Source organism: Dipodomys ordii, unplaced genomic scaffold, assembly GCF_000151885.1.
Source record: "Dipodomys ordii isolate 6190 unplaced genomic scaffold, Dord_2.0 Scaffold1, whole genome shotgun sequence".
Lineage (NCBI taxonomy): Eukaryota > Metazoa > Chordata > Mammalia > Rodentia > Heteromyidae > Dipodomys > Dipodomys ordii.
Genome location: NW_012267217.1, coordinates 29,390,038 through 29,415,459, shown reverse-complemented (window position 1 = coordinate 29,415,459; position 25,422 = coordinate 29,390,038). Strand labels below are relative to the sequence as shown.

The 25,422-nt window shown below is 39.9% G+C and overlaps 1 protein-coding gene across 1 annotated transcript in view; it reads left to right on the top strand.

Annotated features, from left to right (window-relative positions):
- The window catches only part of Micu2 (mitochondrial calcium uptake 2), a 92,318-nt gene that overhangs the window by 36,007 nt on the left and 30,889 nt on the right, over positions 1-25,422 (top strand). Inside the window, exons 5-8 of the mRNA XM_013012793.1 lie at positions 7,371-7,373; positions 15,869-15,926; positions 17,994-18,041; positions 19,151-19,233. Coding sequence (XP_012868247.1) covers positions 7,371-7,373; positions 15,869-15,926; positions 17,994-18,041; positions 19,151-19,233 — 192 coding nt within the window. The remainder of the gene's footprint in view (positions 1-7,370; positions 7,374-15,868; positions 15,927-17,993; positions 18,042-19,150; positions 19,234-25,422) is intronic.

Here is a 25,422-nt window from a genome sequence, read left to right as displayed (position 1 = left end):
GGGACAGCGCCCAGGCCCAGAGTTCAGGCCCCACGACTGGACCCAAAATAAATAAATACATAAAACACTAATGTTTTAATAGAGGGAGAATTAGGTAGAGTAAAAGGTAAACAGATGAGACATAAATCTAAAGAATAAAGATGAGAAGACCCAGAGGAATACCAGTACGTAAGGAAATAGATGATGGTCAAAAAGATCAGGAAGCCAGGCGCCAGTGGCTCACACCTGTAATCATACCTACTTAGGAGGCTGAAATCTGAGCATCCTGCCAGCCCAGGGCAGGAAGGTCCATGAGACTCTGATCTCCAATAAACCACCAGAAAACTGGAAGTGGTGCTGTGGCTCAAGTGGTAGAGCGTTTGCCTTGAGCTGAAGAGCTGAGGGACAGCGCCCAGGCCAGGAGTTCAAGCCCCATGACCAACAACAACAAAAAAAAATCAGGAAACAGAGAATAGAGGAAAACCAGGAGAATGATATCAAGAGATCCATTTTAAAGAACAGAGTTACCAAATATGTAAAAATCAAGTAAACTAAGGGATGGAGTAAGCTAGGTCCATTAGATTTAGGAGCAGAAGTGCTGGGCTCTTTAGAAAATACAGGTGAATGTGGGGAAGAGATCTGAAGCTACACTGTAGAACTTTGAGAAATGAATGGACCTTGGGAAAATTAAGTGCACACTTTCTGAGGTATCTTGGCATGTACAGAGGAATAAGAGGGTAGGAGCTCAGGATAGAGGCAGAAAGCTGAAGAAATATTGGTTCTGTTTTGATAAAGAGGCCAGAGCATGCTTCTTGTCTCAGAGGGAGAGATGAAAATATAAGAGAAAGGAAGCACGAATAAGTCGAAATTCTGAAGAAGAGGAATTGTCTTTGGAACTCAGGTGGAAGTACTAGCATACCACAGGCTAGATACCTACTCTTTTGTATCTAGAGGAAAGGGTGAGTAGATGGTTATTTTATGCTTATACTTGCAAATTAGTGACAAAAAGCTGAGCAGTTGTTGACATAGCCTTGGCTTTTTTTTTTTAATAAAACATAAGTGGTAGGACTGACTTCTATGGAGAAAGAAAATTTGAAGAAGCTTCTATAATGAGAAAAGAAAATTGAACAGATGAAAGAAACAGAAAACAATTTCTGGGAAGCCTTGACAGACCAGAGGAGAATGTAGAGCATGAAATACTAATGCCACCAGCCAATGCAGTTGTGTATTCATTTTCCTGCAGCCTGTATATAGGAATAGAAACGTTCATCAGTTGTATTAGAGAGAGAATTTTGCTAGGTTAGTAGATGAAAGGATCTTAAACCTAATAGAGGAAAATTTATAATAGGAAGAAAGGTGAAAAGAAGAACATAAAAAAGTCAAACAAGATAACCTATCAGTGAGTTGAAACACAGATATAGTGAGTAATAAAATGAAAAAGAGCAGATAGATTAAAAATAGTCATTTAGAAATCTTTCACGTAAGCTGGACACCAGTGACTCATACCTTATACTACTAGCTACTTGGGAAGCTGATAGCAGAAGATCATGGTTTAAAGACATTCCAGCCAGGTAATTCAAGAGACTCGATTTCCAAAATAACCAACACCAGTTGAACAAAAAGAGTAATGCTGGAGCTATCATACTACCAGATTTTATACTTTAGAGCTATAGTGATAAAACCATCATGATACTGATCTAGAAACAGACCTGAAAATTCAAACAGATCAGAAGACTCCAAAATGAACCTACACCAACAGCTATCTGATTTTTAACAAAGGACCCCAAAATATATGTTCAAAAAAAGATTCTTCAACAAATGATGCTGGGAAAATTGGATATTCTTACACAATAGACTTTCCTTTATCCTGTACCAATATCAATTCAAAGTGTAAAACCTGAAACTTTGAAACTTTTACAAGAGAGAATAAGGGAAACACTAGAACTTATAGGTACAGACAGTAACTTGAAGAATTAACTCTTGTAGCTTGGCAAATAGGAATGGGGATTGACAAATGTGATTGCACCAAGCTAAAAAGCTCTGCAAAGGATGTAGTCACTAGGCTGAAAAGACAGCCTACAGAATAGTAGAAAATCTTTGCCAACTACATATCTGACAAGGGACTAATAACCAGAATATATTGAAAGCTCAAAATATTAAACTCCCAAAGAAATGGCTCAATTAATAAATGGGCAATAGAGCTAAACAGACACATCTTGAAAGAATTACAAATGGCCAACAAATACATGAAGACATGCTCAAGTACCTGGCTATATATGAAGTGAAAATGAAAACAACATTGACTTTTATGTGTGTGTGAGTCGATACTGGGGCCTGAAATCTGGGCCTGGGACAGCCAAGCCCAGCTCAAGGCTAGCGCCCATCATTTGAGACACAGCCACCACTTCAAGCTTTTTTTGCTTATGTGGCACTGAAGAATCGAACCCAGGGCCTCATGCATTCAAGACAAGCACTCTACCACTGAGCCATCTTCCCAGCCCCACAACACTGAATTTTATCCACTGCAGTCAGAATGGCTACCATCAAAAACAAAGACTCCAACAATCATAGGCAAGGATGTGGGGAAAAAGGAACTCCAATACGCTGTTGGGGCCCCTGTGAACTAGTGCAACCACTGTAGAAACTAGTTTGAGGCCACCTCAGAACATTAAAGATAGAACTACCCATGATAATGTCACTAAAGATAGTACGACTCACCCACCAATAATAGCACTTTGGGGCGGGATATAATAGTGACCCCTGGACACACATGTTTGTTGTACCACTATTCACAACAACCAAGCTATGGAAATAGCCCAGAACCAACCAAACAATGAATGGGTCAAGAAAATGTGGTATGTGTATGTATATACACACACAATGGAGTATTATTCAGCCATTAAGAAGAATGAAATTATGTCATTTGCAGAAAAATGGATGGATCTAGAAAGCATAATAAAGTGAAGCAAGCCAGACTCTGAAGAACAAAGTTTGTTCTCTCTTATAATCTGGTTGTTAGGCCTAAATTATGTGTAAACAGTATTATGTATTTAATTAAAACATGGTATTTGCAGATGTGAGATATGGTAAAAAAAAAAAAAAAACCTTTTTAACAATTAACATGAAGTGAAAAGAACATTAGGAAGTTGAAACATGTCTCTGGTACAAGTACTTGTGGAAGGGGTCAGACAAACATACAGGAGAAAGGAGAGTGAGTATAATCAAAGTACTTAATGTGCATGTGTGATTTAAGAAGGGTCGAGAGGGGGCTGGGAAGGTGGCTCAGTGGTAGAGCGCCTGCCTTGCATGCCTGAGGCCCTGGGTTCAATTCCTCAGCACCACATAAGCAAAAAGAAAAAAGCCAGACGTGGCGCTGTGGCTGAAGTGGTAGAGCACTAGCCTTGAGTTGAAGAGCTGAGGGACAGTGTTCAGGCCCCATGACCGGACCCAAAAAAAAAAAGAAGGATCTAGAGGGAGGAAGGAGAATGACACATGATGCAGATGCATTGTATATGTCAATGGGCATGTTTAAAAAAACTGATAAAACTGATATTAAAAATATTGGGGCTGGGAAGGTGGCTCAGTGGTAGAGTGCTTGCCTTGCATGCGTGAAGCCCAGGGTTCAATTCCTCAGCACTACATAAGCAGATAAAGCTGGAAGTGGTGCTGTAGCTCAAGTGGTAGAGCGCTAGCCTTGAGCTGAAGAGCTGGGGGATAGCTCCCAGTCCCAGAGTTCAGACCCCACAACTGACACAAAAAAAAAAAAGCCAAACTGAAGCAGGGTGTCGGATGCTCATCCCTGTAATCCTAGCTACTCAGAAGGCTGAGATCTGAGGATTGCAGTTCAAAGCCAGCTCAGGAAGTAAAGTCCTCGAGACTCTTATGTTCAATTAACCACTAAAAACCAGAAGTGATCATGACCCCCCCCAAAAAAAATTGAGCCTGGCACCATTGGCTCATGCCTATACCCCTAGCTCCTCAGGATACTGAGATTTGAGGATCAAAGTTCAAAGCCAGCCCCAGGAGAAAAGTCCCCATGAGACTCAAACTGGAAGTGGAATTGTGGCTCAAGCAGAGAGCACTAACCTTGAGCACAAAGAGGCTCAAGGACAGTGCCCAGACCAAAAAAAAAAAAAAAAAGCCAAACTGGAGACATGGGGTAAAGTGGAAGGACAGCAGTCATGCTGGACGTGTGGCTCAGTGGTAGAACAAGCACTCACATAGTATGTGCAAGGCCCTGGATTCTGCCCTCAGCTCTATCTTTAGTGGAATTATCAGGCAGTAGTTCTATCTTTAGAAATTTTTAATTCAAAAATATGTAAGTAGCCGGGCTCTGGTGGCTCATGCCTGTAATCCTAGCTACTCAGGAGGCTGAGATCTGAGGATTGCGGTTCAAAGCCAGCCCCGGCAGGAGAGACCATGAGACTCCTATCTCCAATAAACCACCAGAAAACTGGAAGTGGTGCTGTAGCTCAAGTGGTAGAGTGCTCGCTGAGGGACAGTGTAGTGCCCAGGCCCAGAGTTCAAGCCCCATGACCAACCAAAAAAAAAAAAAATGTAAGTAATAGTCCATACTTAAATTACATTATTGTTAATAAGTATCCATTTCTGCTTCTCCTTCAATATGTGTGTATTTAGTAGATTACATAGAATTTAATGGTATTTTATAAGTATTCGTTCTTTATACTATTTATTATTAACTATCACAGAAACTGATTTCTTCCAGCCATAGTAACAAAAAATAGTTGTATATGCGTTAAGAAATTAACAGTCTCCTAAGTTTTTCTTTCTTTTTTCTTTTTTTTTTTTTGTCAGTCGTGGGGCTTGAACTCTGGGCTTGGGTGCTGTCCTTGTGCTCTTCAGCTCAAGATGAGCGCTCTACCGCTTGAGCCACAGCACCACTTTCTCTCCTAAGTTTTTCATACGGAGAACTTACTGGAATGTAGCCTTGAGAGTAATGATTAAGAATATGTTTTGGAAGCCGAGCGCTGGTGGTTCATGCCTGTAATCCTAGCTACTCACTGAGGATCGAGGTTCAAAGCCAGCCCGGGCAGGAGAGACCGTGAGACTCCTATCTCCAATAAACCACCAGAAAACCGGAAGTGGAGCTGTAGCTCAAGTGGTAGAGCGCTTGCCTTGAGCTGAGAGCTGAGGGACAGCACCCAGGCCCAGAGTTCAAGCCCACGGCCGACCAAAAAAAAAAAAAAAAAAAGAATATGTTTCGGAATCAGTAGGCTCAAGTTTAAGTTTTTCCTAGTCTTATTACCAGGAGAAATAATTTAATTGCTTACACCCTCATTTTCATCATCTTTATTGTTTTGTTTTGGTTTTTTTTGGGTCCGGTCGTGGGCCCTGAACTCTGAGCTGGGTGCTGTCCCTCAGCTCTTCAGCTCAAGGCTAGTGCTCTACCACTTGAGCCACAGCGCCACTTCCGGCTTTTTTTCTTTTGGTTATATGGTGCTGAGGAATCAAACCCAGGGCCTCAGGCATGCAAGGCAAGCGCTGTACCACTGAGCTACCTTCCCAGCCCATTTTCATCATCTTTAGAACAAGATAGTAAAACCTATCTCATAGGATTGTTAAAAGATTTTCATAAGACAAGATTTTTTTTAATATTTCTAGTGCCTACTACAATAGCTCTAAAAATTTCCCAGTTTTATTAGTCTTAGTTTTCATATTAGATCTGGCACATTGCAAATTTATTATTGGAATATTATAATTTTATATGATTCTGTAAGATTTTAATATGGCCCTTGTTTAATGATTTGTAAATTGAAATAATTAGTAGCTTTTTATTAGCATATATTAGCTATACTAGGGAGGATGTCATTGTGACATTTCCAGATAGATGTACGGTGTGTTCCAATCATTCTGTCCCTAACTCCCTGCCCAGCACTTGTTCTTACCCCCATTACCCACTCCCTAATACTATTTCAACAGGTTTCATTGTTCTTCTTTCATACATGCTGGACAACCTATTTGACCGTATTCATCCTCTTCCACCTTCATTAGCCTAACCCCTCACCAGGACCCACCCCCCAACAGAGTCTGTTGTTCTTTCTCTCTCCTCAACCCCCTATTTACCAAATGCTTTAGTGCATGTAAAAGTAATGTGACCATTCTTTATTAATATTCTCCAAGGACCGCCTAAACTGGGGAAAACAAATGATTAAGTAATTCTAATTGGGTGAGTTTGAAGGAAGGGGCTGCCTAGTCTATCCTAAAAGAGCTTATGAGAGAATTCTGAATCTCATGAGAGATAATGAAGGTGAGATTTAACAAACTTTGTACCAAATGGAGGGGTTGTTTTGTAATAATGAGACATAGTATGATGGGGAAGTAAGAAGCAGAGAGCCGTAAGCAGAAGCATTTCATTTTCATGGTCTGAAGAACATAACAGTAATGGAGATTATATAAAACTGTTTAGTGAAAGCTTTGAAAACAATAATGAGATTTGAAGGCAAGCTAAAAGCATAGTCTTGATTGTTGAGACAGGAGAGAAACAAACCTGCTTTTTAGTCTCTCCTTGAAGTTGAGACCACTTGGGTTCATGTTCTCTTTCTCCAGTCTCTACTTGCAGCAGCAGATTTGTGGAGAGGTTTCCATATTGGCAAGTGAGAAACCAGGGAGGAATTCTCAGGTCCTCCAACTCTGTGCCAGAGATTTCCATTGAAGTGTAGCACAACTGGAAATCAGGGCTCTAAAACGAAGATTGCCACTCTATTTTTGTACTACCATTATGGTTTCTAAGCCCATAAGGAAGAAAAAAATAGTACTAGTTTTCAGAGAATACTGAGAAAGATTCAGTAACTTCTTTATCTATTTATTTTTACTTTCAGCAGAGAGAGAGAGAACCAAGGGGCCTTCTGACACACTTTCCTCATTGGATAGCTCGCTCGCTCTCTCCATCTCTCTCTCTCCTTCTCTCCTCCTTTCTCCCTCTCTCCTTCACTTCCTGCTCCCTTTCCCTCCCTCTTTACCTCCTTCTCTTTCTCCCCATTTCTTTCCCTTTCCATCTCTTTCCTCCCTTCTCTCTCCGTGAAGGGGTTATTTATAGTCTCAGAATGAGTAATCATACACTAATCATACATTTTTAGGACTTCTTGAAGAATTAAACCTAGCATTTCTAGATCTTTGGGAGAATGGCCTTGATGGACTATTAGAAAAATAAACAGAGCTTGGCACGGGTGGCACACAGCTGTAATCCTAGCTACTCAGGAGGCTGAGGATCTCAGTTCAAAGCTAGCCCTGGTAGGAAAGTCTCTGAAACTCATCCCCCAATTAACCACCAGAAAACCAGAAGTGGCACTGTCACTCAAAGTGGTAAAGTGCTAGCCTTGAACAAAATTGCTCAAAGACAGTGTCCAGGCCTTGAGATCAAGCACAACAACCTACCAAAAAAAAACCCCTCACAGTGCTAGGAATGTGGCTTAGTGGTAGAGTGCTTGCCTAACACACATGAAGCCCTGGGTTCAGTTCCTAAGTTCAAGCCCAGGACTGGCAAAAGAAAAAGGAAAAAAATGGAAGCCCATGCCTTACATTAATTAACCAGTCATTCAGTTTGTTTCTTTTTCTTAGCCAAAGACCATAGGATATTCAAAGGAGAAATACAGGGAAGAAGCTGATAAGTGAAGTTAAAGGCAGAGGAGGCTAAGAGTAACTACAAGCAGTAAGTGACTGTAAAGTTAAATAAAACAGAAAGCAGCCAGGCGCAGATGGCTCACACCTGTAATCCTAGCTATTCAGGAGGCTGAGATCTGAGGATTGCGGTTCAAAGCCAGCCCCAGCAGGAAAGTGCATAAGACTCCGATCTCCAATAAACCACTAGAAAACGGGAAGTGGCACTGTAGCTCAGTAGAGCGTTCGCCTTGAGCTGAAGAGCACAGGGACAGCGCTCAAGCCCGGAGTTCAAGCCCAAGACCGACAAAAAGAAAAAAAAAGACTCTATTTATAAAGTACTGACAGAAAACAGAAATATATAGTCTAATGATATCAGAAAAAGTAAGCAATTCATAGGGAATATATGAAGCAGGACAACAAAGTCGCATGATTACGAAAAGTTAGAATTATCAGCCAGGTATCAGTGGCTTACACCTAGCTATTCAAGAGGCCAAGATCTAAGGATTATGGTTGAAAGCTAGCTCAGGCAGGAAAGTCCATGAAATTCTTACCTCAAATAGACCAAAAAAAAAAAAATCTAAAGTGGAGTTATGGCTCAAGTGTTAGCATGCCAATCATGAATGGAAAGGCTAAGGAAAGCAAGAGAATGGGCGATGTCCAAAAAGAAACTTATTTATTACCTGACTTAGGTAACTGTAACCCCTTTGTACATCACCTTTATAACAACAATAAAAAATACAAAAGAAGCTAAAGATAAAGGAAAGCTCCAAGGCCCTGAGTTCAAGCTCCAGCACCAGCAAGAAAGAGAGAGAGAGGATTGAACAGACAGCTACTGTCACCATTTGTCCAGTTGCTGGCTTCCTGTCACTGAGGCCACATCCCTCCAGTGCATCTACTTTACCACTTTAGTTGGGAGATAACTATCCCAAAGGCCTAGGGAAGTTCAGAAGCTTAACCCATAAAACCTCACAAAAGGCTGAGAAGGTGGCTCAGTGGTAGAGTGCTTGCCTCTCATGCATGAGGCCTTGGGTTCAATCCCTCAGCACCACGTAAGCAAAAAGCCGGAAGTGGTTCTATGGCTCCTGTTAGAGCACTAGCCTTGAGCTGAAGAGCTGAGGGACAGCACGCAGGCCCAGAGTTCAGGCCCCATGACTGACAAAAAAAAGCCTCACAATTTGTATCTGGCCCATAGTTTATAAGCTTCTTTAATGCCCACCTCATCTATAAAATAGTATGTGCCTCAGTCTTGGAGTGAGACAAATATAAGACATCTAGCACAGTACCTGAAATAAAGCATCAGTAGAAGCTTGTTTTATTATTAGAGAAACAAACCCATGGGCAGGGAAGGTGGCTAAGTGGTAGAGAGCTTGCCTCACATGCATGAGGCCCTGGGTTCGATTCCTCAGCACCACATAAACAGAAAAATCTGGAAGTGGCACTGTGACTCAAAGGGTAGAGCGCTGTCCTTGAGCTGAAGAGCTGAGGGACAGTGCCCAGGCCCAGAGGTCAAGCCCCACGACCAACCAAAAAAAAAAATCCGGGCTGGGAAGGTGGCTCAGTGGTAGAGCGCTTGCCTTGCATGCTCGAGGCCCTGGGTTCGATTCCTCAGCACCACATAAGCAAAAAGAAAAAAGCCGGAACTGGCACTGTGGCTCAAGTGGTAGAGCACTAGCCTTGAGCTGAAGAGCTGAGGGACAGCACCCAGACCCAGAGTTCAGGCCCCACGACCAGACCCAAAAAAAAAAAATCCCATGTGCCATAATTCTCGGTCTGTGAAGCCATACTATCTTACTTCTCTTTGTACTGCTTTTTCTGCAGTGCCTCTTCCTCCTCTTATCTATTAAACATTGGTAATTCTATAAATCTGGATTTCACTTAACTGCCTGTCTTCAACCTCTGATTTTAGCATTTATTCAGCAACTCCCAGACCTCTTTTCACTGTCTCTAGCCCAGGTTCATACCCTGAGTTTCAAAGATCTGAATATAATACTAGCTATTAGACACCTACTTTGGGATCTTTCTCATTTACCTTGATTTCAACAAATATCAAGCATCACAATTTGGGGATGGGGAATGGTACCAAGGTTTGAAAATTCAGGCCCTCATGGCTTGCTTAGCTTCCTTGTTCTGCTGTTGCTCTGCCACTCAAGCCTCAGCTCCAGCCTCTGTTATTTTTAGAACATTTAAAAGTAGGGGCTGGGAAGGTGGCTCAGTGGTAGAGTGCTTGCCTTGCATGCATGAGGCCCTGGGTTCCATTCCTCAGCACCATATAAGCAAAAAGAAAAAAAGCCGGAAGTGGTGCTGTGGCTCAAGTGGTAGAGCGCTAGCCTTGAGCTGAAGAGCTGAGGGACAGCACCCAGGTCCAGAGTTCAGGCCCCACAACCGGACCCCCCCCCAAAAAAAAGAACATTTAAAAATATTCCAGCCAGGCACTAGTGGCACACCCCTGTAATCCTACCTACTCAGGAAGCTGAGATCTGAGGATTGAGGTTCAAAGCCCAGGCTGGCCAGGAAAGTCTGGGACTCTTATCTCCAATAAACCACTCAAAACCTGGAAGTGGTACTGTGGCTAAAGTGGTAGAGTGCTAGCCTTGAGCTGAAGAGCTGAAGGACAGCCACCAAGCCAAGAGTTGAAGCCCACAACAACAACAAAAAATCCATTTTTGCCATGTGTAAAAGTTGTCAAAATTTAAAATAAATTAAGCCATAGTAGCTCATAGATACTCAGGAGGTAGAGCTCAAGATGATAATGGTTTGAGGCCAGCCTAGACAAAAAATTAAGACATCATCTCAACCAATAGTTCTGGTTGTGGTAGCATGACTGGCATCCCAGCTATCAGGGAACCATAAATAGGATTGCAGTCCAGATTAGCTCAGGTATAAAAAGAAATTCTGGGGTGGGGATGGGGGGGTAGCAGGTGGTATGGGGGGGGGGAGGAGATGGGAAGGGATAGGAAGGGGAAACAAAGGAGGAGGCAACAATGCTTGATAAGAAATGTACTCATTATCTTGCCCACACAATTGTAACTCCTCTGTACAGTATTTTCACAATTAAAAAAAAATTCTATTTGCAAAACAGAAAGCAGAAAGGGTTAAGGGAGTGGCTTAAGTGATAGAGTACCTGCCTGACAAGAACAAGGTTCTAAGTTCAAACCCCAGTGCAGGGGGAAGGGAGGTGCAGAATAAATAAATTACATGTTATTGATATTGTATGTTAAACTATCATGTATTTTTTAAATTCACAGTATCAATATTTTATACTTAAACTGAGTTTAATGTCAGTGTAACACCATCCTCAAATATGTACTAAGCATAAGTTATAAGATACGTTGTTAGATACAGATATAGAGCCAGGGGCACCCGTGGCTCACTCTGCTCATGCCTGTAATTCTAGCTACTCAGGAGGCTGAGATCTAAGGATTACGGTTCAAAGCCAGCCTGGGCAGGATCATCTGAGAGACTCCTATCTCCAATAAACCACTCAGAAAACCAGAAGTGGTGCTGTGGCTCAAGTGGTAGAGTGCTAGCCTTGAGCTGAAGAGCTGACGGACAGCGCCCAGGCCCAGAGTTCAAACCCCATGACCAAACCCCAAAAAATAAATACAGATATATTTCTATGACAGGTATGATAATCCAATGTCTTCCAATGTCTTTGAGAAACAGGATTCTCAAAATATTTCATGGTTTGACATGCAATTCTGAAATGCTGCCACTTAGCAACATTTATTTTATAATTAAATATACCAAATATTTACAAAACTGTTTCTGCTATATGTATTCTGAAGTGTTACTTTTCTTTCAAAGCATTTTCAGAAGGCAGATGCCTAGAATACTGGTGTAAACTATATCTTAAGAATCTCAGGTGCTATCTTATATATTTTCTCAACTCTGTTTATTTAAGCTTTTTATTTAAGTCAGTGTCTTAACAAAAGACACTGGAATTTTCCTTTTTACAAAGATGCCCTTGAATCAAGGACCTTTACCTATGTTTAAAGAAAAGTGAGGTCTTCCTTTGGCTCCAAGCCCAGTGCAGTCGCACACTTGGCCATTTTTTTCACTTTGTTGTATTCCTTTGAAAATTAGAAATATGCTGTTCTCTGCTTTTTTGAGGCTGCCAAGAGATGAAATGCTTTGATCCTTTAGCTAACATTAGAGCATTTCTGCCAGATACAACATATGACAAGACACATTGTGCTGCTTCTCCCTTCACATAAATACTGAACACTTTTAAGAAAAAGAATCAGAAGACTTACTTGTTAGAATTGAAAAGAAGTATACCTTCACCCAAATAAAACAACAAAAAGATGGTAATATAATAGGATGCAGGTCATTTAAAGCATTGCATAACATTGGAGCCCTAGATACAAGGTCTTTCCTACATTGCTCTGTACCACATTTATTCCTGTTATTTAGTCCCTGTTTTTCTGATTGAGAGCTGTTAGGGCATAGCCTTCCTTCACACCAGAGTAAATGGAGTCCCACCATATCACCCTCTTCAGTCCTTCATTTCTCACCTGGGGACCATCGTATTTTTATTTCACTTTGCTTCTTCCACATGGATGTTATTTCAGACAATCATTTTTCAATTTTCATATTCAGGTTGATCAGTCTTACATGGCTTTTCCCATTCATAACACACCTTCTCAACTAAATTTCCATTAAACTGGACAGGATGGAGCACATATGTTCTAGCTACTTGAGAAGCTGAAGCCAGAGAATTGCTTGAGCCTAGGAGTTTGAAGCCATTGTCTAAACAGAACAAAATCTTATCTCAGAGAAGGAGGAAGAAAAAAAAACTCATCATTCAGAGACTACCACTAGAACTACTTCCTCAAAACACCTATGACTACCTAAACTCTGTATATGACTTCACATCTTCTAAATCTTTTAACTCTTCCAATCAGTTCCCCAGTGGTATCAAGTTATTCTATAAACATCAGACTTCAGTCCCCATATACTCCTGGATCTAAGTACCAATTCCAACACTTAAAGAGTAAAGAAAAAAAGGAAAAGGGAAAAACAGCGGATTAAAAGAGAGTTAATCCCACTTGGCACTTTACTCCTATGTGATAAGCCCACAAGGACTGTACCTTGGACCTAGAAGTTCCTGACAGGCCTGTCCTGACTCCAACCACAGACCTGGAAACTCCTGTGCTGCACGTGTGAACTTCCCAGAGGCTCCCAAGTGGCACATGACTATGCCATAGGCTCCATATAGTGTCTGGTCCACAGACCATAATATGAGCACCCAGTCAGGCTAGGCACTGCAGCAACCCACACATAGATCTGGGAGGTCCTGGCAGCTAGTGGTGCTGGAAGCACAGCATAGTGGCTTCCAACTGGAAGTTTCAGACTACTACAGTGAGTAGATGCTCACTACTATGAGCTCTGGAACTTGGGAGGTGAAGCTACAAGTTTAGTGGAAACTATGTCGGACTTGGGGTTGAGAGCACAGAAGATTTCACTGGAGATTGTATCTACATCTCCAGATTCTTTCACCCTATGCTGGAAAACAGACACCACTCCATAGTCAAGTCCCTTACGCCACCTACTGGCTTGAAGGACTTGGACCCTGAGGGGAAAGGAGAGAGAAAGAAAGAGACAGAGAGAAAGCCTGCGCAAGCACATGTAACCGTAAGACCTAAAATTTCTGATTTTGTTTTTTATGTTTGTTTTTGATCACTGTCTTGATTTGATTGTTCTTACTGTTATTCCTTTGTGATTATTTTTAAATACCTGATTTAGGCAATTCTTGTATACTGCCATTGTCTTTTAAGTTTTGTTTTTCTCTCTTCCCATCACTGTAGGTGAGCCACAAAACCTACTGCTCAATGTTTAAGGTTAAATCACAGTGTCTCCCCTTTCCTATTTACCTTCCCCATTTAAATTCTCTTCTGTATACAAGTAGAACTGCTCTCACTTATATTTTCTCCTATCCCTATCTCTTCCTTTGTGATCCTTATTTATGAATACTTGTAGCAAGTAATTAGTCCGCCTGATCATACTTTATTTGGTTTAAGTATATGGTATTTATCTGTTTGATTTTCTGGTTTTTTTTTGGGGGGGGGCGTCCAGTCGTGGGCCTGAACTCTGGGCCTGGGCGCTGTCCCTCAGCTCTTCAGCTCAAGGCTAACACTCTACCACTTGAGCCACAGAGCCACTTCCGGCTTTTTTTTTTCCTGCTTATGTGGTGCTGAGGAATTGAACCCAGGGCCTCACGCATGCAAGGCAAGCGCTCTACCACTGAGCCACCTTCCCAGCCCCCTTTTTGATTTTCTTTATTACTCTTCCTCAACGCATCATCAGCTTACATTGTACTTAACATTGTACTTACATTACTCCATCCCACCATTTTTTTAAATAAAGCCATGCATCTTGTATGGTTCATCTTTGCTTGATTCATCTTTGCTTCTACATGCATCTAAAAATTCAGGAGCAGTCCCAATGGTAAGTCTTCATCAGCAATTGCCATAAATCTCAAGAGTTGTGGTTTACCAAATGCAACAGCTTTTGCAGCCAATTTTCCCCACCTGAGTGCAGAAGTGGACAGCACTCAATTTCTTGAGCGTTGAAGCCAAATGTTTGACTACTGAGACACATTTCCTCAATCTACTACACTACCTAGTCTGAAATAATCACCGAGAAACTGTAGCTAAAATGACATAGGAGATGAAAATACCCAACTAAAGGCTTAGCCCAAATGCATAAATCACAGTGTAGAACCACAAAATCCATAAAGATAGAAAACAACAAATCTCATTCAGAAGTCAAAAACTGCATAATAAAGAAAATAAATTTCATACAAATTTAGAAAACAATGACTGATTAATGAAATTAAAGATATATATATCTATATAGATATATATATATATGTGGAGCTAACTGAATTTAGAAATGATGCAAATAATTGAGCTTGCAAAATTCAAACAGCTAAAGGAAAAAAGTACAGGATATGAAAGAGGAATTTATTTAATAAAGATTTTTAAATTTTTAATTATGGAGATGAGGGGCTGGGAAGGTGTCTCAGTGGTAGAGTGCTTGCCTTGTATCATGAGGCCCTGGGTTCAATTCCTCAGCACCACTTAAGCAGAAAAAGCCAAAGTGGCGCTGTGGCTCAAGTGGTAGAGTGTTAGCCTTGAGCTGAAGAGCTGAGGGACAGCACCCATGCCCAGAGTTCAGGCCCTACAACCAACAACAACAAAAATAAAATTATGGAGATGAGAGCTCAGTAATATAAATTAAAAAGAAACTCAGTTGAAAGCTTACCTAATAAAACAGAGAAAATAAAAAATAGAGTATCACAAATTGAAGCTGAAACAGGAATTTTATCAGATATTGAAAACTCACTAGGAGCTAAGTGCGAGTGGTTCATGTCTATAAATCTTAGCTGTCAGGAGGTTGAAATCTGAGGACCATGGTTCAAAGCCAGCCCAGGCAGGAAAGTCTGAGAGACTCTTGTCTCTAACTAGCAAAAACTGGAAGTAGAGGTATGGCTCAAAGTGGTAGACTGCTATCCTTGGGCAAAAACGCTCAGAGACCGCATCCATGTCCTGACTTCAAGCCCCAGAACTGGCACCGAAAACAAAAGAGAGGAAAAGGGGAGGGGAGGGAAAGGAGAGAGAAGAAAAGAGGGAAGGAAAGAGAAGTGAGATCACTAAGAAAATATGTATGAGATATGAAGGAAAAGCATCAAAAACAAATCTACAAATCATGGGCATAGAAGAAGGACAACAGACATAAACTGAAAGCCTAAATAACCTGTTCAGTAAAATAATAACAGAAAATTCCTTAGTCATGAGAAGAAAAAAATGCATATGTACATACACACACACAAACACTATGTTCTTCTCATTATGAGCAAGATAAAACCTAACATGATCTACTTGAGCAAGCAAAAAGGTTATTTGGTCACCAATGTATTAGGTTTAACCTAACTTAATCTAGGGCTTAAAAATCACAAGAACACATTTTTCAGAATGCTGTCAACTGAAGATTGGCTTTATTCTCAGCCTCTAAATATTGGCCTGTGACAATTCCGGGTATTCTCTCCATGGTCTTAAATTTAACGTTCTCAAATCATCAAAGTCCAGCTATATCCTACCACCCCAAAAAATAAGTCAGTGGCTCCAAATTCTCTCCAGAAATCCTGTAAGCACCATTTTAAGATGCCCTTCTTAGGTCTTGCTCTATCCTTGAACAAGTCACTGAAGTTAGACTTGCAAGCTGCTCACTAGCTTGGGCCCAAGCTACTTTCCCATTCTTCCTTCAGTTCCACAGGAATACAGTGACTGGCTTAGACCAGTCAGTATCTGTTTCCAATGGAAAAGGTAGGGCTGTCTCACCACCTCCTGAATGTTTGTGAATGAGGAAGGATAATTTCTCAATGAGAATTAAAAGTATTGCCACAAAGATATTTGCATATGTCATTAATGGCTTGAATTCAGAGCTTAGGTGCTATCCCTTAGCTTTTCTGCTCAAGGCTGAAACTGTCACTTGAGCTACATCTCTACTTCCTTTTTTTGGTAGTAAATTGATGCTTAAGAAGAGTCTCGTGGACTTTCCTGCCCCACTAAGTTTGAACTCATTCTTCAAATCTCAGCTTCCCGAGTAGCCAGAATTATAAGTGTGAGCCATCACTGCTTGTCACAAAGGTTTAATTACAATCTTTTAAATAATTATATAAATTCTTTTGAAACATTTCAATTTGTCTTATGCTGCTTTATTTTAAATTTCCTTCACTTGAGATGTTATGAACAGTGAAATTTGAAGTGCCATACCAAATCAGACTTTTTAGTGAATAACTCTTTTTGTTATTGTTGTTGGTCCTTGGGCTTGAGCTTGGCCTAGGCATTGTCCCTGAGCTTCCATTTGCTCAAGGCTAGTATGCTATCACTTTAGCCACAGTGCCACTTCCATCTTTTTTTAATTTTTATTTTATTGTAAATATGCTGTACAGAGGGGTTACAGTTACATGAGTAAGGCAATGAGTACAGTACTTATCGATCATTGTTGCCCCTTCCTTGGTTGTTGTCCCACTCTCCCTACCCTCTCCCTCCTCCCCCATCCCAACCCCCCCCCCAAGAGTTGTAAAGTTTCATTCCAATATACTGTCCTGTGGGTGTCACTGTTGCATTGGATCATCCTGTGTCCTTGTTTCAGCAATTTGTTATTCTCCTTTCCCTCCCCAGATTAGACAAATGTACATACAAGATGCAGGGTATTGAAATCAAGTACAGTGACAACAGGGGGTATACCTCAGGGGGAAGAACATACAAAACAAACAAAAAAAACCACATATCTGTTTCTAAATTGTTTATTAGAGATAAAAGTATCACGAGGACTAGTGCCCATGGCTCACGACTGTAATCCTAGCTACTCAGGAGGCTGAGATCTGAGGATTGCAGTCCAAAGCCAGCTGGGGAAGGAAAGTCTGTGAAACTCTTTTTTTTTGGGGGGGGGGGCGGGGGTCTAATAGTAGGCCTGAACTCTGGGCCTGGGTGCTGTCCCTCAGCTCTTCAGCTCAAGGCTAGCGCTCTACCACCTGAGCCACAGCGCCACTTCCGGCTTTTTTCTTTTTGCTTATGTGGTGCTGGGGAATCGAACCCAGGGCTTCAAGCATGCAAGGCAAGTGCTCTACCACTGAGCCACCTTCCCAGCCCCTGTAAAACTCTTATCTCCAATAAACCACTCAGAAAACTGGAAGTGGCACTGTGACTCAAGTGGTAGCGTGCTAGCCTTGAGCTGAAGAGCTGTGGGACAGTGCCCAGGCCCAGAAGTCAAGCCCCACGACCAACAAAAAAAAAAAAGAAAAAAGAAATCAATTTCAATTGAGGCATTCCTTGGCCAAGTTCAATTGACACTTAAAATTAATTATGATACATTCCTTACTAGCAACTTGATTTTTTAAAAAATAGTATCTTCAGTTATAGTATCTTTGTTATAAAACTTTTCTACTGTGACAAAGAGGGGTGATTTAAAGTAAAAAGTAAGGGTATTTTTACTTAGGTGAAGTTTCAGTGTTAACATCCCTATGTAATTAATTTTTTTAAAGTGTTACTATCTTTAAGTGGTTATACAAAGAAGTTCCCATTCTACAAAACAGTATATGAATACAAAGTGTCTGATAACATGGTCATCCATCGCTCCTAACCCATCCCTTCTCTTACTTTCTTTTTTTTTAATTGAGATTAGCTGATTACATAAATTTCACATATTTCACAGTATTGTGGAATAGTGATACTTAGTTAAAGTACAAACACATTTTAACCTTCACAAGGCAAATTGTCATTATCATGGTCTATAAAGTTTGTGGATTCTATGAGCTTTAACATCCCTATGTAGTTACTTTTAAACCATCTAAAACTTATTTCCTGGTGTTTTTTTTTCTTTTTCAGGGCTTATTTCATATACTGAGTATCTTTTCTTGCTTACAATCCTCACTAGTAAGTATCCACCATTTTTTATAATAATCATGATAATCTTGTGCGTGTGTGTGTGTGTGTGTGTGTGTGTGTATGTTTGTTTGTTTGTTTTTTTGTTGGTCCTGAGGCTTGGACTTGGGGCCTGGGCACTGACCCTGAGCTTTTTTTGCTAAAGTCTAGTGCACTACCACTTACTTGAGACTTGAGCCACAGCTCCACTTCTGGCTTTGGAAGGGAATGGGGGAGGTGATTAATTGGAGATAAGAGTCTCAAAGACTTTCTTGCTGGCTTTGAACTGAGATCCTCAGGTCTCAGCATTCTGAGTAGTTAGGATTACAGGCGTGAGCCACCAATGCAAGGCAGTAATTCTCTATTCTTATCAGGATTTGCAAAGTTTGGCATTTGTGTCATTATTAAAAATTAGTGATGTATCCAGGCACCTGTGACTCATTCTTATAATTGTAGCTACTTGAGACTGAAACCTGTGGGATCTCAGTTCAAAGTTGGCCTAAGCAGAAAAGTACAAGAGATTGCATCTCCAATTAACTAGCAAAATGCTAGACTGAAGGTGAGACTCAAGTAGAACTTCACCAGAAAGCAATAGCACAAGGGCTGGGAAGGTGGCTCAGTGGTAGAGCGCTTGCCTTGCATGCATGAGGTCCTGGGTTCAATTCCTCAGCACCACATAAGCGAAAAGAAAAAAGCCGGAAGTGGCACTGTGGCTCAAGTGGTAGAGTGCTAGCCTTGAGCTGAAGAGCTGAGGGACAGCGCCCAGGCCCAGAGTTCAGGCCCCACGACTGGACCCAAAAAAAAAAAAAAAAAGTAACAGCCACTATGAAATTAGCCAAAGTTCTGTAAGAATAGCCCTTGATGGAGTTAAATGAATTTTCAAATTAATTTTACATTGAAGAGTAGAAAAGAGTTTCCATGGAAAAAGTGCTAGAGAACGTAGGAGCAAAACCTTTGCCACCTACCTACCTTTGAAAATTACCTGAAAAAGGTCATTTCTCTGCCTAGGTGCTTGCTCATAGAGTTTCTGGTGGTTTGTTTCAAACTTGAAGATGTATCTATAAATAAGTTGTGATTCACCAAACATTTAGGAAATTTACGTATTTTTCACTTCATTGCAGAACCTCATACAGGGTTTCATGTTGCTTTTAAAATGCTGGATGCAGATGGGAATGAGAGGATTGAGAAAAAGGAATTTGTTAAGGTAAGAAAGTGCTCAGTATTTGGAAGTTATCATAAAGCACTTGATGCTTGTGCAATAAATTTACACTTATACAACTATCAAAATTATGTTCACTACTTACATTATGAAATGTTAAGAAATCATTTGCACATTAAAAAAATGTTTGTTACATTTTCCAAAATATTATCTTGAGCAAAGTGAGTGATCAGCACATAAGATTTCAAAAGAAGAAGTAAGCTTAAACTTATCTATATGTTTAGGGAATTTTTTTTAATCAGGGAATTATAATACAGTAAAAAGGTTTCATATCATATATATGTTTGTAAAAATAGTTGTCAAAGACATTAAAATTATTAACAAGAAAAAAAGAGTAAGAATAATAGAAACTTTTAAGTAATGTGCCTTTTATCACAAAGCTCAAAAGCCTCCAAGTTACCTTTTTTAAAAAAACAAATAAATTTCTTCAGACTTTGTTGTTGTAGTTGTAGTATCAGGTTTTGAACTCAAGATCTCATTCTTGCTAGGCAAAAGCTTTACTACTGAGCCACAACTCCCCACCAGTCTTTGGCTGGTGGGTTTTTTTTCCCAGTACTGGGCTTGAATTTGGGGCCTGGATGCTGTCCCTGAGCTCTTTACTCAAGTGAGCCACAGCTCACTTCTGAATTTTTGTAGTTAATTAGAGGTAAGAGTCTCGGGGCTGGGAAGGTGGCTCAGTGGTAGAGCGCTTGCCTTGCAAGCCTGAGGCCCTGGGTTCGATTCCTCAGCACCATATAAGCAAAAAGAAAAAAAGCCGGAAGTGGCGCTGTGGCTCAAGTGGTAGAGTGCTAGCCTTGAGCTGAAGAGCTGAGGGACAGCGCCCAGGCCCAGAGTTCAGGCCCCACAACCAACCCAAAAAAAAAGGTTAATAGAGTGGGTGTCTGTCATCAAAGTACATAATATACATGCATAGAAATATCAGGATGAATCCCATTACTTTGTGTACTAATAAAAAGAAAAATATGGAATAACCTCTATAGAACCTGGCCAAGTTGAAGTGGAGGGATAAGAGGACAGGAGAAATCAATGGCCACTGCTTTTTCTAGCCTATTACCTGAGTAGGAAAGATAATCGTAATATCTTTCATTAGACTTTTTTTTTTTTTGGCGGTTTGAACTCAGAGCTTTCACTTGATGGGCAAGCACTCTGCACTTGAGCCATACCCCTAGCCCAATAATAGCACTCTTTGATGAAAAAAATATCACTTATTGGCTATATCTTTCATATATGTTATATTTACAACATCCATTTGCAGTAGTATCCCTATTTTATAGATGAGAAAATTGGTATGTACAGTAGACTCTTGATATGTGCAAAATCTGTGGTTCCAAGGAAATGCCCAGGATGCAGAGTTCAGTACTGGATTGAAGATGCTTGATTCATTTGTCCCATAACACTGCCCAAACACATACCACTACACACATGCTGTCTTCAACAAATCTAATCTAACACTATTACCTTGTTTGGGGGACACAATTTGCTTTTTGGAAAGCATATTTTCACTAAATTAAGGGCAGAGAAATATTCAGCAATGACACAAGAAGTACAGATTGATAGCTGTACATAAAACAAGTTTTTTGTCATATTTTTGTCATTTGTCATTTGATTATTTAAAAAGAAAATTAATTTAAATCCAGCCTAAGGAAGTAAATATTTGCCTAAGTAGAACTGAAATATCAGTACCATACTTCTATTCTACCATACTTCTTTTTAATCTTTTGTTGTTGTTGTTGTTATTGGTCGTGGGGCCTGAACTCTGGGCCTGGGCACTGTCCCTCAGCTCTTCAGCTCGAGGCTAGCGCTCTACCACTTGAGCCACAGCATCACTTCCAGCTTTTTTCTGCTTATGTGGTGCTGAGGAATTGAATGCAAGGCCTCATGCATGCAAGGCAAGCACTCTACCACCGAGCCACCTTCCCAGCCCCCCATGCTTTTTATTCTTCATATCTCAGGGACAAGAAACAAATCTATAACAATTACTATTATTCACATAGTTCATATGGGTAGTTTATATGATAAGCTCATTATCCATGAAGATGAGATTCTCTTAGGTTAATTAAGCTATTTAGTGACTCCTTAGGAGTCACTAGGTATAGGGAACTAATAGGTCTTACATCTCTTGGATAGTAAAATCGGAGATAGTTTTAAAAAATAGACCTAAGAGAGCCCCTGGTAATATTGCTATCATGCTTTCAAAGTTCAGCATTTTGTTTCACTTACAGAGGTTTGATAACGACATGAGGCCAAACTACAAAGCCTAAAGAAAATACTGATTAGCAGTGCAGAACATGTTATGTTCCCATTTCCACAAGGACATAACTAAGGCTTTTACAAAAACTCAGTCTTTTCTGTAGATGCAGACTCTGTTCTTGATATTATTACATATACTTTAATTTTTCAAATATGCTTTTTACTTAATAGGGACATATGCTGCATTTATAGACCAATTTCTGATTACTGACTTACCCTTAAATATCTGAAAAATTATTGAATAACTAGTCCATGAATTATGATACATCACTTTTCTTTTAAGTTTGAGGTTACAAAATTCAATTTTTTATTTTTTTTTATTTTTATTTTGTCAGTCATCGGGCTTAAACTTTAGGCTGAGTACTGTCCCTGAGCTTTTCAGCTCAAGGCTAGTGTTCTACCACTTGAGCCACAGCGCCACTTCTGGCTTCTTCTGTTTATGTGGTGCTGAGGAATTGAACCCAGGGCCTCATGCATGAAAAACAAGCACTCTTACCACTGAGCCACCTTCCTAGCCCATAAAATTCAATCTTAAAAGCCTATAAAATACAATGTGACATGATACAGATTTTTAAAAACAACATTTGAGCCAAATACCTGTGGTCAGGCCTATAATCCTAGCTAATCAGGAGGCTAAGATCTGAGGATTGTGGTTTGAAGCCAGCCCAATCAGGAAAGTACATGAGATTCTTATCTCCAGTTAACTACCAAAAAGCCAGAAGTGGTTTCTGACTCAAGTGGGAAAGCACTAAGCTTGAGAAAAAAAAGTTCAGGGTAGCACCCAGGCCCTGGGTTCAAGCCCTAGGACTGGCACCAAAAAAATAAAATAAAAAATAACATTTAGAAGAAAATTGCATTTAAATTAATTATTTAAATCATTATTTCACTTCCATGGTCTTTATATTACTAAGTCTAAGTATGTAGCATCTTACATTTCAAACAGTCTTAAAAGAAACAAATAGTTCTTTGCAGACTATAAAACATATTTAAAGAATAGGGAGGGGCTGGGAAGGTGGCTCAGTGGTAGAGCTCTTGCCTTGCATGCTCGAGGCCCTAGGTTCGATTCCTCAGCACCACATAAGAAAAAAGAAAAAAGCCGGAAGTGGCTCTGTGGCTCAAGTGGTAGAGCGCTAGCCTTGAGCTGAAGAGCTGAGGGACAGTGCCCAGGCCCAGAGTTCAGGCCCCACAACCGGACCCAAAAAAAAAAAAGAATAGGGAGAGGGGGCTTTAGTCTATCTCAATGTTGACTCAATTAATTTTAGTTATTGCTCTCCCCACTGTAAGTTATAAAAAGTAATGAAATTTACTTTAAAATCTAAGACATAAGTATAACAAAGTGATTTCAACAACAAATGTAAAAGTAGTGATAAAACATATTAATATAAAATCTTGTGAAAATGTCCCAAAATGCAAAACACTTTGGTTTACTTCTGTGTTTCATAGCACATTTATGTTTTATTAACAACCAGATCTAAAAACTGTATTACTGAGTGTATTGCTTGTGCCTTTATCCCAAGAACTTGTAAAATAGCAGCTATCTACATGACTTGTACTTTGTCAGGTAATAATAAACAATACAGACAGTGATCAAAGCCAGTAATAGTTAATCCGTTTCATCTCTACCTTGATAGATGGTACATCTGCTTATGTAGAAGTGCCAAGGTTTTAATGCAGCTTCTCTAAACAATAGATTAATGACAAGTCTGTTTACTAATATAAATTGCTCCCTAGGTGGTCCTTTTATTTCACATTGTTTTCATACTGGCAGAAAGGATTACTACAATAATGTCAAAATTTATCACATCAAATATCCTGCTAGAATTAATACTACATAAATAAAAAAGCCTTTAGTAGAATGTATTCTTCTTAATTTTATGATAGTATTCTAATCCAGAGTTTATTTAAACTGTCATTTCCCTGAAAGCAAAAGTAAGTTAAATTGGCTCAGCATGCTTTGTTTTCAGCCTGAAATTGGAAGTACCCTTCAATGTAAATGTAACAGTCAATTTAGTGGTACTTTTTAGCCATTCAGAATTTGTATCAAGTGAGAATGCTTATGTGTCTCTAACCCTGTTTCTCTAACATAGCACCCCTATTTCCACCCAAATCTCCTTCCCCCAATCCTATGGTAGGTTTTAGTTACTCAAATCCAGCCCAAATACCATCTCCTCATAATGATCCACCTCCAGCTATGTGTCTCTGTCCTATTACCCTGCTCTATTTTATTATACTCATAGAACTTGACAAGCTCTGACATGACTATATTCGAGTACTTGTTTGTTACCTCTAGCCCATGAGAATGTAAGCACTGTCCCCCTGTTCTGTATCCCCAGCATAACAATGCTGTTCTGTCCCAGTGAGCACTTAGGACCTTGTTGTCATGAGCTAATGTCATGTCTAGCCATTGTAGAAAAGATCTTAAGATAGATACCAGAAAGATCTTTTAGCCCAGGTCTCTAGACAATATGTTTAGGTTTGTGCTTTTTCAAATGGAGATATTATGTAGAACTTAATACCCAGAAGCAGAACCTGCTGGAATCTTCCCCTTGTATCCAACTATATTGTATTAGGTAAAACCTGACATGACAAGATTTATCTGGCACAAAACATACTTTGATAGACTATAGGATAATCCCTTGCTATTCTGAATTTCATACCATGTTTGGATAAGCCTCCTAAAAAAATTCTTAAGTGAACTAATCTTATTTGCTTTTTTTTGTTGGTTTTATTTGATTTGATTTGAACTTTTTTATAATACAGCTATATGAAGACTATAATAACTACATACAATGCCATAATAAAAGAATAAGCTTTGAACCTCTTATAAAATTTTATAATTAATATTTTATTGCTACCTAGTCTATTTTTGAAAGTTTATTTTAAATGTCTATATGATAAAAACAGAGGACCAAAATTACCAATATTAGGAATCAAAGAAATATTGTGAAGATCTACAGATAGCAAAGAGTAAAAATGGATTATTGGGAACAACCAGTGCATATGTGCCTAAAAATTTGGCAATTCAAATGAAATGGACAAGACCTTAATAACAAATAAACAAGATGAGAGCTAATCTGTATGGCCTTTTGTCAAAGAACTGAATTTATTTTCCAAAACCTTCTTACAAAGAAATGAATTCAAGCTCATCAGTTTCACTGGTGAAATCAGTGGAGCAGTTAAGAAAGAGGTACTACTAGTTTAGAAAATACAAAAGAAGCCGGGCACTGGTGGCTCACACCTGTAATCCTAGCTACTCAGGAGGCTGAGATCTGAGGATCTTGGTTCAAAGCCAGCCCGGGCAGGAGAGACCTTGAGACTCCTATCTCCAATAAACCACCAGAAAACCGGAAGTGGCGCTGTAGCTCAAGTGATAGAGCACTCACCTTGAGCTGAAGAGCTGAGGGACAGCGCCCAGGCCCAGAGTTCAAGCCCCACAACCGACAAAAAAAGAAAAAGAAAAAGAAAATACAAAAGAAGGAATACTTCTTTTTCCTGTTGAGATCATCATTACCCTAGTAACTACAATTTCACACAGACCTACCAAAAAAGGTAAATTATAGTCCTGTTTTCCTCATGAACAAAAGTAAAAAAATAAAATTTAACTACTTCACTGGATAGAACAAGTCAAGCACTATGTACATTATAACCTAAGTAAGAGCTACCAAGGAATATTAATTGATCTTAATGGTTGAGAAATCAGTTCACTACAGTCCATTATATTAACAGGACAAAGGAGAACCAATAAGATCATGTTAACACACAGACAAGCATTTAACAAACTAAACCATAAAAGTCAGCCAAATAGTAATGGTCCTTCCTTAGTCTTAAAGATAGAGGGGCTGGGAAGGTGGCTCAGTGGTAGAGTGCTTGCCTTGCATGCCTGAGGCCCTGGGTTTGATTCCTCAGCACCACGTAAGCAAAAAG